This window comes from Toxorhynchites rutilus, chromosome 3 (assembly GCF_029784135.1).
Source record: "Toxorhynchites rutilus septentrionalis strain SRP chromosome 3, ASM2978413v1, whole genome shotgun sequence".
In the NCBI taxonomy this organism is placed as follows: Eukaryota; Metazoa; Arthropoda; class Insecta; order Diptera; family Culicidae; genus Toxorhynchites; species Toxorhynchites rutilus.
The window spans coordinates 156,697,499-156,715,350 of record NC_073746.1 but is presented as its reverse complement, the minus strand read 5'-3'; the positions used below and the strand labels follow the sequence as shown (position 1 = coordinate 156,715,350).

Sequence of the window (17,852 nt, the reverse complement as noted above, 5' to 3'; positions counted from 1 at the left end):
TCTTTCCAAACACCTGGAATTTCTTGACCTGTCGCACCGACAGTTGGGAAAAATGTTGAACTTGCACCATTCAACCGTCTCCAGAGTGTTGGAGCGGTTCCAGGAGCGGTTGACGTTGGACCACGGCAAAGGAGCTGGAAGAAAACCGGGACCGGAGAACAAAAAGGCGGAGGGAAAGGTGAAGCGGATGAGTAAAGCAAATTCCAACGTCTCAAGCCGTGATTTGGCTAAAAAGATCGGCATGTCGCAGAGCTACGTCCAGAATGCAAAGAAGAGAGCTGGACTACATACATACAAGGTACAGAACTTCCCAAACCGCGATGAGCGGCAACAATCGACGGCTAAAACTCGGGCACGGAAGCTCTACGAGAAGATGCTGACAAAATATGGCTGCTGTGTGATGGACGACGAAACGTATATAAAAGCCGATTTTAAGCAAATTCCGGGGTTGGAGTTTTTCACCGGCAAGAGCAAGTTCGATGTGGACGACGAATTTAAGAAGAAGAAAATGTCGAAGTTCGCCTCCAAATATCTCGTTTGGCAGGCCATCTGCTCTTGCGGACTGAGGAGTGAGCCTTTCGTGACAAAGGGCACAGTAAATGGCGAGATCTACAAATCTGAGTGCCTCGAGAAGCGCCTTTTGCCGTTCTTGCAGCAGCACGACGAAGCTCCGCTTTTTTGGCCAGATTTGGCATCATGCCACTATTCTAAAAGTGTCCTGAAGTGGTATGAGGCCAATTCTGTCCATTTTGTTCTAAAGGACATGAACCCGCCAAACTGTCCGGAGCTGCGCCCGGTGGAGCAGTACTGGGCAATAATGAAGCGGGAACTTTGGAAGAGCAAGAAGACAGTCAAAGACGAGGAGGACATGTTAAGAAAATGGAAAAAAAACTGAGAAACTGGTACCGGATGACACTGTAAAGACTTTGATGGAGGGCATCAAGCGTTCAATTTTACACTCAAGGCTCCATTGACTAACTTTTCTTTTGATTTTTGAAGTAAAAAAAGACGGGTGGGTAATGTCGGGGACATAACCGGAGTGACGTAGGACTATACAAACGGAACAGCTTTTGTTAAATATATATTTTAAATATATTGTTTTATTTTCTTCTCCTACGTGAATACCTACCTATCTACCTGAAAAATGGATTAGTTTACTGTTTACTCTTTATGACATGTTGATGGTTCTGAAAAGAACCTTTGGTGTTGTGTTTTTGTTATCACTCGATATTCCCATCTTGTTCGGTTAAACCTTCCTGTTTAGCTATTGCGTTTGCCACTCGTCACAGCTTTCACAGTTGGAAAATTTCTTCCTATCCAGCTTGTACATGTTGTTCAGTAAATTACATTTAATGCGACGTGCCGGAGAAACACTTTGCCACTCACTGAAACTAATTGTTGCCTTGATGAGCGCCGAACCGAAGCTGCTCTGTTCTTGATGCGGGTTTTCTGATTGTCGTGAGCAGCTTTGCAAGCCAACTCGAGCACTCCGACGGCCGAAACTCTATAATCGCTGCTAGGAATATTGGTGCTCCGGCACCAATCCGTTCGGCCTAGTTACCCTTGCGGAGCAATCAGTGAATGCGACCAACAGGGAACTGGAGACCTGCACGGTTCGAGTGAGACTTTGCCTTTCCCTTAACTTGTCCTCCTTTGTTACGTCCACGATGCCGATGCCGTACAACCACACGGGTTTACGGTTTGAAAGAAAATAAGATATTTTTTTGGGGTCCGCGTGTTTTATACTCTAGCGGTACACACTCACAGAATAGAGACAAATCGGCAGACTCAGCCAGAGGGGCGAGTCCAACGAGACGAACAATAGAAAAAGAGAAAAAAATACATTCATTACGATTTGTTCGCTCGTTGGATTCACATGCAGGCTAAAAAGGGTCCTTTTCAGGATCACAAAATTATCTTCAATCTAAAGAGTTTATTGTTTTGTTATCACTCGATATCCCCATCTTGTTCGGCTAAACCTTCCTGTTTAGCGATTTGTTGCCACTCGCCACAGCTTTCACAGTTGGAAAATTTCTTCCCATCCAGCTTTGTGACATGTTGTACAGTAAATTACATTCAATGCGACGTGCCGAAGCGCCACTCAGTGTCGCATTGGAGGCGATTTTAACCAGTAATTGAACATTTGCGATATGACAGTGGTACAGTGTCGACTTTCAATGTGGGGTCATAATTTGGATCTCTATGTTTACAAAAATGTCCAACTAAATAAGTCGCATTACATGTCCGTCCAATTAGCTAACTGTCGAACTAATTGTAAATTGCTGTACTTTCAATCTGGAAACAATTTAAGAATTGGTGAAAATTGAATAATCAGGAAAATCCCCAACTATCAATAAGCTCAGAACAACTGCCAAATTCACATACTCATCAGATCCTGGCAAACAAATTATGAAAAAATCAATTTGTGTTTTATTATTATTTTGGATAATGTTTTAGAAAGCATTGAACTGTATTTCCTAAACTCTTTTTTGGAAGGTTTAATGGCCCTGAAAAGCACCTTGTTTTATGGAATGGTTCCAATTTAGACAACTTAGTACTCGTGGTTTTGAAAAAAAACCATTTCGAATGCCCTCGATGCCGCCTTGTTCTGGATTTGCCACCAACGCAGTTTGTATAAAGAACAAACTTTTTTCTTCTGGTACCTGATGCCGTTTTGCGATTGCGTTTGCCACTCGCCACTCGCTGCAACTGCCTGTTGTCTTGATGTCCACCGAACCAAATATGTTCTGTTCCGAATGCGGGTTTTCTTATCGTCGCGAGCAGCTTTGTCAGCTAACTCGATCACTTCGGCGGCCGAAACTAAACACGGTTCGAGCGGGATTTTGCCTTTCCCTTCATTTTTCCTCCTTTACCATGTCCAGACATGGCTGCTTGGGTTGGTTTCTTGATGTGTTGTGATGCGAACCGATGTGGTGTACGGTTTGAATGAGAATGATCGTTACGGAAGGAAGGAAGGTCTTGTATTATAGAGACTTTAAACTTTTGCAGTTCATTCGTCTCTAGCCTTGAGAAAGGCCCTTTGAAAACCCTACTCTACTCTATTACTCTACTCCAGCGCTACCACCTCCGCCCTCTTGCCTTGAGAAAGGCACTCGATCCCTCGCCGTCCAGCTCGTCCAGCAACGATGTTGTCCAGTCGGTGTCCACACAAAGAATGATCGTTACGGCAGCGGAGCGGGGATTTTTAAGCTGACTGGCTGGCTCGAGAATTACGCATGTGTGAGACTGCGACCAATGTATGGTTCATTTTTTTCTTTTTCCTTTCCAAGCGTGCTTCATTCTATTTCGCTGCTGCCGCTGGTTGCCCGTTTTGGTCGGTACGATTTGAGGAGCACAAAATGGACCAATCAAAAATGGGCACATAGTGCATTTTGACAACGCTTGATATTTCACAATTATTCAATTATTTATCTCAAGAAAAATGAAATGTTATTCGTTATGATAGATGCGTAGATATATTTCCTATCAATTGATGCAAAAACCTTTGCGATCTATTGAGAAATGCTCGAGTTATAAGCGTTCCAAATCTTGCATTTTTTCCTACTTGTTCAGTGCCTAGATTTCCATTTCACCCCCTATATCTTCCGGTTAGACGTAGTCCTACGTCAATATATGTATAAAATTACCCTAAAATTTTGGCTTGATTTTAAACATTATAAGAAAATTGGCATGACATTTTCGGTGTCGCAATAATTTCGTGTTCCTTTAAGTGGCCGACGAGCATAAAACGAGTATATGATCATGCATCCTGCTAATGTTATGGTGTTTGGATTGGTGGCTTCCGATAGCAAAAAAGAAACCCAGTGGTAATTCCAGAAGGCGACAAAGTAAACATGTTTGGGCTATTTGTCGCGGAATTTCGGATTATGTACATGTGCACACGATCGTAGTATGAACAAGACTCGTTTATTCATTCTTACTTAGTTTACACGTTAGTTCTTAAATCTAGTACTGCGCTAGCTAATTGCGCATGGTGGGAGAAACCTGGAACAATCAATAGCCAATCAGAACGATGCAGAAAGCAAAGACAAATACCAATATGCTTACGCCAACGCGCTGCTGGTAGGCCTTGCTGTAATAATCTTGGTGGCAACGATTAAATAAATTTTGAAATGCAATACATGTGACGGATTAACATATTTAGTTCTAGAGTTTTTGAAGGAGTTTTCTCAGTGGCCTTCTCAGATCAAGAAAAATACCTACGAAGTATGCACAATGAAATACGAAATGTATGAACATTATTCTCGAAATCTCGGTTCGCGTTTTCAGAATCATGTCACTCCCACAGTGAATCCCGATTCTTCCTACCCATTATACTTCCTACCCAATTTTTCCTTCCATGATAATCGCAAGGGAACCACGCTATAGGGGCGATACTTCTGCCTGCGAATATCACACTAACGTTCCTTCCCGTCCTCTGGTAACTGACAGGACGTGGCTATTTAAAGCTCGAATCACCGAAACTTGCACAATGAGAATGATTGGTTACTCCCAAACGTCATTCAGTGTGTTATTTGTGCAATGTTTTGTGGTTCAGGTCAATCATGGAGAACAACTACGAAATATACAGTCTATCCAAGGTCAAGCTCAATAAATATCTTTGGGAATGGGAACCGACACTGATATTGTGCAAAAACGTTTGATGTGGACTGAATGAAAAGCGCAGCAAGAATAATCTGGAAATCTTATTCTAACTCTTCTTCGCAGTGGGACAACTAAGGCTGATAAAAGAATCAAAAAAAATCGAGAAGGAGTGGATCTTGCGATGCAATTACGTTCTCTTCAAAGAATGAACAGCTGGTGATCCAGGATGATGCTGTGGGTCATCACTAAAATGATCTTTAGTTGTTCTGAATAGACATAATTCGGCGAGAACCTAAGTATTCTGCCTAAAGGGGGTTCCTGATTGGAGGTCTTCATGATCTTTGAGGATTTTTGTTTTAGCGTTCATCCCTTTAGAACATGAACTGTCTTCTATCTTCATATGGCATGGGTATTTTAAGCTGAACCTTCCGCGCTTGTCATTCGCCGACGATGTGAAAATTTATTTTATAATCAACTCGACTGCCGATGCCTGCCTACTTCAGCAACAGCTGGATAGTTTTGCCGAATGGTGTATTGCTAATTGCATGAAGGTGAACCCAATTAAATGTGCTATTATCACCTGTTCAAGAAAAAAGGAACCGATCTTGTTCGATTATAAACTCTTGGATACTTCCATCGAGAGAACCAACTGTATCAAAGATCTAGGGGTACTTCTAGAAAGCAAACTATCGTTCCAGCAGCACATTTCATATATTGTTGGCAAAGCTTCCAGAAGTCTGGGCTTTTTGTTTCGAATCGGTAAAGATTTCAATGACATATATTGCTTGAAGTCTTTGTACTGCTCGCTGGTACGTTCGACTCTTGAGTACGGCTGTCAAGTTTGGAGTCCTTACTACCAAAATGGTGTCGACAGAATTGAAGCTGTACAGCGCAGGTTTGTGCGCTTTTCTCTTCGACGCTTGCCGTGGAGGGATCCTTTTCGGCTACCCAGCTATGATAGTAGATGCCTTCTAATCAATTAGCTGTTCGCCGCAATGTCGCCCGTGCTATGCTAGTGTCCGATGTCCTGACGTCGAAACCAGAGTGTCCGGCGTTGCTCCGTTCATTCCAACTACAGGTGCCTCCAAGAAGTCTGCGGAACCAAAATTTGCTGCGTATACCGGTCCGGCGAACAAATTACGCGACCTACGGTAGTATATCCGGTCTGCTCAGAATGTTCAACAGAGTTACAGAGGGCTTTGATTTCTATTTATGTAGAGTAGCTATTAAACGTAACTTTAAGAGAATATTAACCAACTTAAATATCATTAGGGCATAGATTCTGCCTGTTGATTATTGTAATAAATAAACATATGGCATGGGTAGTACACTGCGTTGTTGTTGTTTTTTGTTCAATACAAAATCGGTTGACAAAGTGGTCATTAAGTGGTACGTAGCTGTTGTGAGTAGGATTGAGCGATCTTTGAAAAAAGATCGGAATTGAAAAAATCGATCATCTAAATATCGATCCAAGATGGCCTAATCCTAGTTTTGAGGACTCAATGGAGAGGAAATTCATATGCTCCCATGTGTATAGGTCAACGGGCTCTATTGTGGTTGTGGTTCTTATGGTGCCTGTTACTATCTGAGTGATATTCAACATTACAGGGAGTTTTTTAAAACCTCACTTGTCAAAAAAATATCTTATTTATTTTTATTTATTTTTCGATCAGAACTAAACGATGACCGACTATAACTATCTTAACGCAGTTCGACCTCGATCGCCGTCGGTTTGTCGCGCAATGATCGGGTGGGAGAAAGATAGAAAACGGGAAGGCGATTGATTTGCATTAGCGTATTAATTTCAAGCTAGCTATAAACTTTAGTTCACAATATGTAGTGGGATTCTGATTAGGAAAATTCGAATATGGTTCTTATTTTTTCTTATGTTCTAACGCGAGATCTCCAACATATCTTAACATTCAATCATCTGTCTTTCTTGAAGTTTGGCAGAGCATCTTCGAGAGATAAACCTATCTAATTTAGGCAGCCATTAGTAACTATGCGGCGCCTATGTTTTCGAATGCACCTAGTATCTTCGGATTTTTTGCGTGTAGGAAGCATTAGATTTCAATCTTTTTGAGCTTCTTTAGTTAATTCACGTCAGATGAACACTAAAATTGAGACATTCATTGGAAGCGAAGAAGGATCAAGAATCTACCAGCGACAAAGAGAAAGGAAAAAAGTGCAGCATCGGGATTTTTTAATGATTTTTGCAAAGAATTCGTGTCAAATGATCATCTGGGGTTGAAATGTACATCACTGTAAAGCTTTTTATATTTGAAATCTCTTGGTTATGAATGTTAAGAAGTTGTATGCCTCTTGAGAGCCTCTCCAAAGAGGCTGCTGTATTCATGCGATGCTCCACACGAATCTTCTATTGTTGAAATCAATGCTGTAAGTCTACTACTGTCAACAACTTCAAAACGCGTGTCAATTACTTATTCACTGCTTCAGCAGACTCAAAACATGCTTCTTTTTATGTAGAATTCAACCTAGCATAGTACTGATAGTATAAACAAATCGTACGATCCGGTGAATAAGCGGATGATCTAACAATTGGACACTGTAATTGATATACTTGCGAACTTTTTGTCGTACAAACGTGAGAATTTTAGGCGCCACACAGTTTTTGTACCTAAATTCCAATGATCACTCCATGAGTTTGCACTCATTCTAGGGCCAGAAAAAAGAAACGGAAATACTGTGCAAATGAATATATAACGTGCGTATCTCCATTGATTCCAAAAAGAAATTCCCAGTAATCCAATCATCTGCTTTCTAAATAAAGAGAAATTATCAATCACAAAGCCATGCGGTTCGAGCGATCGCCGTTCACAAACAAATTATTCGCTCGGCTCATCCTGATCTTGCCTATCCTTTCGTTTGCTTTCCTGTGGACAATGCTGTAGTGTGTGACCTGTATACGCAAGACCTTTGACACTGGTTCGCTGATAACGAGCTCATCATTATCGGCTGGATGCAGTGAAAGACCTCACAATTTCGCCAGTTTGTTCTATCGGTCGGTTCGGATTAGTCGTGCGCTCGTCGGTCTCTAAGTATTCACTTCACTCAAGTGAATTTAGTGCCACTCAATTACCATTTTTTCCCATTGAGAATATCGGATATCGTACTAAGCAGCCTGTTGTCCGTTGCCGTGGTACGCTACCAAAGGTATAGGATTACGTAGAGTGGTCCCCAAAAGCCGTTGTAATTCACCAACGCAGAAACCACAACGTGGCACTTGGAATACGTGATTACATAACACGTAGTGAATCTACTCCGCTTCTATACCCGTATTATAATTCAAAAAACAGTGAAATCTACATATATCTGAGGTTTTGAAAACGGCCGATTGTCGTAAAGTTCAGTGCATATATCGAAAAGTAGAAAACAGTGACATGAAATGAATTTTCCAATCGAGAAAATTGGAAAAAAACATATTTGGTCAAAGGCATCATGTTATGTTCAATTTCAATTTAAGTGCTATTTTCCAATTTTATTTTAAATACATCGTAAAATTTTCCTTCGTGTGGTCTTTGACTTCGATCCACGCTGGATTCGAATTGTGAGCAATTCCTAAGGATGTAAAGTTCAAGTTTATAAACGGTGATAAGTGAACAAGTACGTCGCATGTGACGCAAACGGAATACTTCCAACGGAACGTGAACCTTTGTACAGGATGCTTATTTATATAGTGCTCGGAATTGTTCATTGATTAACGTCGAAGAGATGAACGTATTGTGTCTATCAGGAACTTTGCCACACTGATAAGTGAAAGTATAGTACGGCAATCAGCATTTTAAAGAATATGTTTTGAAGTGAATTTGTTTTCGAATTATAGTTCATAATGTGTGCCGCTGGAGGCTCGAGTATTTAATCACTAACAGCGCAATGTGTTTCTTCCACAGAATCTTTGAAAGTTGAAATGAGCGAGAAGATCAGTTGCATTACTCATCAGCTGCGATAACGAAAGAACGAAGATCGCCGGATGTAAAATGGAAAAGTGGACTCGTTTATTATTGGTTCTAGCGTTGGTGTTATATTGCTGCAGCAGGACACATGCAGAGAAAAGAAGTTAGTATTTGAATTGTGATTATGACATACATTTTACTACCTTATCAAATGTCATTATTTCGTTTGTAATGAATTGCGACAACATTTTAAATAGAAGACAGTAAATCTGAAGTGTGTTAAATTGTGAATTATCTTTTCTACGATGGATGAAAGTTACATCTTTGTGCTTCGACCATATTATGATGGTTCTCGACCTATATTTTTGCTACTAGTCTTACCATAGCATTTTCTTTCATTTATTTATTTGTGGTAATTCATTTGACACTAGTCTTGATGAATAAAATTTGTTAAGTAACAGTTAATTCAAAACATGTCTAATTCTACTAAAAAAAAGTGTCTAGTTGGTTCATTAAAATCAAAAAACTCTTCGACATCCGAAAACGCACGAATAGAACTTGACAGTGGTTCATTGTATCCAAAAATGGTTCTATGGAAGCTTGGTTACAGCACATTGAATATAGCATTCAACTAGTCTTGACATAGTATTCATACTATATACTCTACGATGTTACCGATGCGTCTCTGACAGGCCTGTAGAGCGGTTGAATATTTGTTTCAGTAACTCCGTTCGATTGAACGGATGGATACTGCATTCACGGAAACAGTTCACAACTGTCCATTTATTGGCACATAGTGTGGTTATCAAAAATCAAGGATGGTTATCCTTATTTCTTATACCGAGACTTATTCCGATCCTAATGGATTATGGAGGTACGTCTACGATGAGGAGGCTTCTCAACTTTTGACCGAGATGATGCGAGATCAGTGGTGTCGACTGGGGGGTGCGGAGGGTCATATTCAGGGTCAGAGCCACAAAAAGAATCCCTTGAAAAGCAACATTTGATGAGGTAGAACAGCTTTGGAAAACAAGCCCCAAACAACAAATTAATTCCGAATGCGAATTAATCACTGAAACCAAACAAAATATCTGTTCACCTCTCATTGAATATGTGAATAGTTGTCCAAACTGATGATTTGTCGAAGATATCAGGACGAATAATTTAAATTTCACGGGAAATTCCTTAAATACGATGCGCACAAAATTACATCAAAATGGCTACCGTGAGAGAAATTTTTGTTTTATTTATTATTTTTTACATTTGACAGTTTCATGCATAACAGGGTGTCTTAAACAGCTTCAAATGTTCTAAGAGTAGGATAATGAAGAAGAATCAATTTATTTATAGCTTAATTATCGAAGTTTGAGCACTGTATCATTTTACCAACCCTGTTCATTTTAACCTCATTTCCCCTATATGTTTAGAATACAGAGAAACGTTGAACATACCTGAAGGACTCGTACTTGCTGCGTGTACTTGCGTACTGTCTTGCACGAATATGTTCACGTTTTTTTACTTGCCGAATTTTTCATCTTGTACTTTTTCATTTTTTAATTTTCATCTACTCATCGTCCTGTTGAGTTTTTAAAATGTACTGCAATGATATTTTCTATTAAGATATTAGTCATTCTCAGGGTTGCTACATATATAGAATATTCTATATTTTACAGATTTTTCGTCATATTTCAGATACAGAATCTGTATATACAGAGTTGTAGATTTTCTGCAAAGATACATAATTTAAAGACATTTTTTCATATTCAAATTTAATTGATGAATTAGTTACAGTTCATTTTCTCTGTCTACCTTCTTACTAATAAACTTTGTTTTTTTGTACCGTTGAGTCTAGAGATGGGCAAAACCTAGGTAGTGCGGACTGAATCAAAACGGCTGTCAAAAAAGATCCAATTGAAATGTCAAAAGAGATCCAACGATTAGGAATGTTATTTTTCTTATGATAATCAACACTATAAAAAAAGGTATTGTTATCAAAGGCAAAAATAATTAAACTTATAAAATGAACGAACTTCATTTTTCCGTCAATTGTTTAATTGGCCATTGCATCTCTGAAAGAGAATCTCATATTGCAAGGTATCAGAACCTGACCGATCATCAACAAACTACGAATAACGCTTAGTTCACTCCGAGATTTTAACGTGGGAGCGAAATTCGACATTGGCGAATTTTGATACGTACATACACAGCAAAAGTGAAATGTTTTGAGGACTATTTTTTCTAACGTCGGTGAAAACAGTTTTGCTAGTGAAGCTGGCTGAATGAAATCCGCGTAATTATGATCCGCTAGTACTGGTTATGAATATAACGGTAAAGCAATCTGCGCTTCGAGGTTTCTTTTCCGGTTGAAATGTAACGATGTATCTCTTTCAAAAATGTACAGTCGCAAGCGCACTGAAGAGAGAACAGATGCATGCGATGCAATCCCTCGACGTCAGATCCTAAAGTGCAATCCTCAGCTCTCCTGCAAAAAGAATCGAACATGCTCCGCCAACGGATTGGACAGCACACTAGTTCGATTAAAGACAGCAGAGTGTACGCAACAGCAGTAAATTTGAAGCAGAATTTAAGAAGAAATTTAAGTGCTTGTATAATTTATAACTCATACAGAGTATATATTTCTATAGTATTAAGTAAAATACAATGTACATAGTTATAGTTTAAGCATGTGTTGTGTTTTGTCTCCGATGAAACGAGTCCCTCAATCTGCTACAGTGATGTGAAGTTCCATGCGAATGGAAAATCCTCGCTGCATCACTGCAATGAAGGCAGTCTGCATCGCGCCCACAGGGGGAATTTGGTTTCTCACGCTGGGCAATCCGCATAAAGGCTGCTTTGGTATCGCGCAGCGGGATTAAGTAGCAGTTTTTACAGTCCACTGTATTAAGACGCTATAAAAATAATCCTGAAAATGTGTATGAAAGGTTTGCTACACTTTTGATTTTCAATAATTCAAACATAGTACTTACTCCACAGATACGCGAATCCTTATTCGGAACTAGTTTGTTGTCTCCTTAAAAATCGACCCAGCGCGTCTGTAAATACGTTTCCGAGTGAATACAATAAAAGCTAACGCGAATATTTTCACTCGTATTCGGGCAGCCTTACACTGAGCAACGCATTTTTAATGTCCAATTTCCGTGATATAATATTTCTCCGAACGAAATAAAAACAAACGAAGTCAAAGTCACGTAAATGTTTACTCCTGCGATTTGAAAACATTCTATGAAAAGTGGAACGAAGAGTTACCAGATGATTTTTAAAAAAAGTCTGTAAAAATATGTGAAAGTCTATTAAAAATGTGGAAATGTCTGTAAAAGTGTGCGGATCTGTAGAAATGTCTTTTAACGTTAATTTTTCCAGATTCATTGATGCTTTGTACATCGCGATGCTCGTGAGATTGTCTTTTGTATTATATATTATTGTATATTTTGTATATGTACATCTTTCATATATACAGCATTTCCATGCCAAACCGATATAGTGGTTCTCAGATTTCGATGAAAAGTGGTAGTTTTCTGCTTTATCGCAAAGCATTAGACCCTTTTTTTATTTTTTCGTTAGGGTGACCATTTCCATTTTAGAGTGGTCCGAAAAATCATTTTCCCCAGTTTTTCCCAAAACTGACTTTTTTCAGAAATTCTTTACTTTTGAATTACTGAACCGATTTAGATTATCGGCATATCTAATTGAGGCCAATGAGCTAGCTTTTCATTAAAATATAATATATTGAAATTGCAAAAAAAGGATTTTGTTTTCGTAATTATCGATTGTAGTTTTTTTTTATTATTTTCATGGCGTTGGACTAGAGCTATATATTTTTTATACTTTTCTAGAAAGCTGCGGATGTTATACATAACATATCTCGATTTCAGAGAAGCTTTGTTTACGTTTTTGAGATATGATTTTTAAGGTAAACTGGTGGTCCGAAAAATATTTTTTCCCCTTGAGCACCACTTTATTTGCATGAAATGACTGTATATACAGTAGTTTACATTTAATGCGACATTTAGCAAATTGAACAGACCTGTAATGCGGCACGTTGTGGGCAAAATACCACAAATACAATAAAATGAAGACAGCTCAAAAGGGACCTTTCTTTCATTGGATTTTGGGATAAGCAACAGATTTAGCCTTCCATTTTTATTTAAATAGATAGATAAAAGATATAGGAATGCGTTGTTTTGTCTGAAAATCCATTTCCACTTTCGAACAACGATCAACTTCGCTAGCGCATATATTGAATGGACTAAAAACGCGTATCATGTTGTAATTTTCGGTCATATGGGAATTCATTTTTCAGAATTTTTTTACATTCCTTCTGAGTTTTCCGGAAACTTTCCGATTTTGCTCTCCACTATAATGGTCTACAGGAAGAGACGAACACAACAAAATAAAGAAGGCTAAAATCGGATCATCCCTCCTTCGAGGCCCGCTTACGAACATATTTGGCCTTCCATTTTCATTTATATAGATAGATATAGGCTAACAGTGCGAGGTTGAAGGGATGCTCAAAGACTGGGATGAAACGGTTTCCGTTTTCGCTCGGATGTAGTCAATCTCAATATTACTCAAAGTTGTTCAATTAACCCTTTCATTACGGCAGTGTGCTCCGCCACAGTGCTACACGGAATACTGCGCCGAAAAGTATGCACATCGCGCTGGTGTGATCGAAGAGCAGTATGAATTTCATGACGTCTAAAGACGACGCTCGTAACGAAAGGGTTAAAGCTTTGAGAATCAACTCATTGTCGTTTGCTAAAAGATACCACTCTAGTAGAGTCATTTTTAAGGGAATTAGCGACGCACATGTTGCACCGTATGCTTGCTAAAAAATGATTCGCTTGGCGGCGGCAGCGCTAATTCGGTTTACTTGGTTTGTCGTCGGCTGTTCTCGATATTCTCTGAAAATTACAATTACACGTTTTACCAATCTCATCGATAGTTCTCAGAGGTTCTCGACTCTGTTCCCTCACTGTCATGAAATTTTGAAGTATAGTATAGATACATTTAAAGCAATTTTTCATTCATCGTGAGGAATCATATTGTCTGTTTCGTCTGCAATGATTTCAGGGCAAAAGTACTTATGAAATCATGAAAAACGCTGACGTATACAATTTATTGTTACCAAACAAAACACCAATAGAATGCAAAAGATACTGAAGTACTGTCGTCGGCCACTGAGCGATACTATGCTCACGACATCACTGCAATGCAACCTATTTTGCGCACGTAATCACTGTGGTGAAACCGGCAGTTAGGCGCTAGTTTGCGCACATAACCATTATTACTCAAAAAATAGGTCTAACGTCATGTGTATTGATATGAACTAAATATTTTTATTTATGTATTAAAACTATGGAAGAATGTAATACGATGAGTCAAATATCTTTGATGTGATAAATAGAGCCTCTCATTTCTCAAAAACCTGTGAAATATTGTTGTATCCAAAAAGTCTGCAACAAAAATAAAATGAGTTTTACAGATATGTCTGTAAATTTACAAACATATCTGTTAATCTGGCATCTCTGGTGGTCTTAGAATTTATTGCAAGAAATCGCTTGAAAAAAAATCCATAAATTAACTTGAAAATGAAGTGGATTGAGTCCGCACCACTTAGGGCAAAACAGTTCACTTTGATGAACGGTTCACTCATTAACCGTTCATCTAAGTGAATCAGTTCTTTTTAACCGTTCTTTCGCTCTTTCGTTCAGCGGTATTAACACTTTGGCGTCCGGCGACACCACAGTGGTTACGTGCGCATAGTATCTCAGTGGCCGGCAATAGCACTTGAGTATCATTTGCATTCTGTTGGGGTTTGGTTTAAGTAACAATAACATACACAGACTATCAATTTTAATGTTTTTATAAGTAGGGAAGGTGGGGAAAAACGGACATATTAAGAAGAACTTTTATTATATCTTTCGAAACTCGTGTTTTACCAAACTTAAATGCAGTTTCTTGCAATTCAATGTACTGTTTTTCGAAATAATCAATCGAAGGTTTTTCAATGTTTTTAATAAAATTAAAACAGACCGAAAAGTAGAACATTTATTCGACGATTATCTGCATTGACATATAGTGGGGGGAATACGGACATGTTTGTAATATTTACGTATGTATATCTTCGAAATTTCGTGAGATTAGGGGAATAGGGTTGAGAACTTATGAAAACTAACGATAAGATTAGATTTCTATTTCTAGATCTAGATGTCAAGAACGGGCGGCGACGAGCCAAGTAATCCGAGTTAGCGCTGCCGACGCCAAGCGCATATTTTTTTACAAACCGTGAGGACGTCAAAGTGTTAAGAACAACATAGAATGTTAGCTGTAACCCAACATCAATAGACAGCTATTATTTAATATCGTTGGATTGGATAGTGTACGTATGGGATTTATATTTTTGAAATTTAGTGGGGAAAGATAAGCTGCTTCTTCTTTAAAAGTCGCAAACTGTATGTGAAAATATGTTTGTCGGTCGACAAAAGTTTATGTAATAATTTGATGTGCACAAAATATATACAATTTTTCATATTCTCTTTTTGGACAACACACAGGTTCCATGTAAGATCATATTTCATAATGTTCATTCAGGGGAAAAAATCAGCAGCACTAACAATCAATCATACAAACAATCACGATAACACGTATACGCAATAGGCCAAACAATGAATTGAAAGCAACGAAAAAACTTTGCCCTCACTATAAGATTTTATGTTTACGTAATTCATTAATCGCCCCAGCTTCCCCCAGATTTTTTTTTCTGATAATCAGGAAATATATGAATGTTACGCGAAATTGAAAGAATACATGTAATTGAAAATATATAGTTTTGCTTTTAAAACTACGAAAATCTAAAGGGTGTGTCACATCAAATTGCATCACGGAAAAAACGCTGTAGAAATTTAATTTTAAGGAATTATATCTTCAGCTTTCGCTTATAATCAGATAAGAGTGTATAGATCACGTTGGCCATGCTTCACTGTCAATTTTTCGTAAATTTGGAAAAATGTCGTCGAACAAAAAAGAGCGTCGTGAATTAATCCTGTGCACTCATTTCGAGAATCCGGAGTTGTCACATCGGAACATCGGTAAGATGCTGGGAATCGTCCAATCCACGGTCAGCAGAGTACTAAAACGATACTTCGAGAACCTAACCATCGACCGGAAGGTGAATAACGGCAAAAATGGATGCTCCGTCAGTGAAAAAGATCACAAGCGCGTAGTTAAGCAGTTTAGACGTGATCCGAGAAGTTCGGTCCGGGATGTCTCCAATAAGCTGAATTTGTCAAGTTCATTCGTCCAGCGGACCAAGCAGCGGGAGGGCCTGCGTACATACAAGGTTCAGAAGGCTCCTAACCGCGACGAAAGGCAAAACATGGTGGGGAAGACGCGAGCCCGGAAGCTGTTCACCGAAATGCTGACGAAGCCGCATTGCCTGGTAATGGACGACGAAACCTACGTCAAAGCGGACTTTCGTCAGCTGCCGGGCCTGTTGTTCTTCTCCGCAGAGGACAAATTCAGCGTTCCGGAGGAGATTCGCAAGCAGAAACTATCCAAGTTTGCCAAAAAGTACATGGTGTGGCAAGCGATCTGCTCTTGCGGAAAGCGGAGCGCCCCCTTCGTGATGACCGGCACGGTAAACGGGCAGGTTTACCTTAAGGAGTGCCTACAGAAGCGCTTACTACCACTATTGAAGCAGCACGAGGGCCCGACCATCTTCTGGCCGGATCTCGCTTCGTGCCACTATTCAAAGGACGTGTTGGAGTGGTACGAAGCCAACGGGGCCACCTTCGTGCCAAAGGAAATGAACCCGCCCAACGCGCCGGAGCTTCGCCCAATAGAGAAATACTGGGCGATTATGAAGCAGGCCCTCCGGAAGAACCCAAAAGTTGTCAAATCGGAGGCGGACTTCAAGAGAAAATGGATTTCTGTTAAAAAAAAACTACAACCTGACGTTGTACAGAACCTTATGGACGGGGTAAAGAGGAAGGTGCGAGCATACGGGCTTGGGCTCGAAGTATGAATAAAAAGAAAATGCCAAAAGTTGTTTAATGGTTTTTATTTTACTGTCTAAAATTTTCAAAAGGATCGGTCTACTGGGCGAATTTCTACAGCGTTGTAACACACCCTTTAATTTAATTTTTAACACAAAATTGAGTGTACATTAACAAAATAAACCCTGCATTAGATGCATTTTGCTCATCATGACAATATCGTTTTATTTTCCTTACAAACGTTCTCGTTATATTTGTCCATTCCGTCCAGCGCAAATCAGTTCAGCTGCACTAGTTCGTTTGCAAACAGTTCGCCCGCAAACACTTCGACCTCAAACAGTACGTTCCCAAACAGTTCACTCTCAATCAGTTCTTTCCCATACACTCGCAAACAGTTCGTTCTGAACCAGTTCGTTCACAAGCAGTTCACTCGCAAAACGTTCTTTTGGATTCAGTTCGTTCACAAACCGTTCGCTGGCCATCAGTTCGTGAGGAGAACTACCGTTCTTTGAAAAAGAACGACCGTTCGTTCACTCTTTTCGGCGAACTAGTTCGTTCATACCGTTCGTGAACGGTTTGCCCATCTCTAGTTGAGTCATGAAGATATGTACCTTGATTTATAAAAATGTTCAATCATATGAAATTCGCGTTGACGGCGGAATGGTGTCGACATCTGGATACAACATTAGTTTGTATGAGGCCAACTATTCTTTATCTGATTAGTCGGCACTAAAGCAGTTTTAAATTGCTGACATTAAAAAATATAGTATATAGTAAAATATAGTATTGAAAATATTTGCTTGGCGTTATTTATCTACTAGAAGTACGTTGTTCTGACCCTAATTTAAACTATTTTGTATGAATTTTCAGATATTCTCACTAAAACTTACTATTGTAATATAGAATTATCTTTTACAATTTACAATTTATGTATGATATTTCTTCACTACTTGCAAGCAAAAGTGATATTCATTTACATAGAATACTAATTTGATTAATTTAATATTATGAAAATAATTTTCATTCATAATTTTTGTCACCTCACTTCTCCATTCCTGCTAAGGATGTTTTTGGGACACGGTTGGCTTCCACAATGATGGACTCTATTTGAAAGCAAAGAACCATGTATCGGCTCAAGGACGAGCGTCAAGTAATGTTGCCACATTTAAATCTGTATTTCCGAGCAAAAAAATCTTTTTTATCTGTAGTGAAAATAGAATACCTGTATTGGAATCTGTATAACGGATTTTGTACCGAATTAGACTTTTGCATTAGATTTAAGTACAAAGTAATAATAGCATACTTGTATTTTGAATGA

The 17,852-nt window shown here is 39.0% G+C and overlaps 1 protein-coding gene across 3 annotated transcripts in view; it reads left to right on the top strand.

Annotated features, from left to right (window-relative positions):
- Positions 1 to 7,610: 7,610 nt before the first annotated feature.
- The window catches only part of LOC129776937 (uncharacterized), a 48,193-nt gene continuing 37,951 nt past the window's right edge, over positions 7,611 to 17,852 (top strand). For 2 of the 3 annotated variants that reach the window (XM_055782892.1, XM_055782890.1), the window contains exons 1-2: positions 7,611 to 7,779; positions 8,517 to 8,682. In XM_055782892.1, coding sequence (XP_055638867.1) covers positions 8,604 to 8,682 — 79 coding nt within the window. In that variant the 5' untranslated portion in view covers positions 7,611 to 7,779; positions 8,517 to 8,603. The remainder of the gene's footprint in view (positions 7,780 to 8,516; positions 8,683 to 17,852) is intronic. The other variant, XM_055782891.1, reaches the window with a different exon arrangement.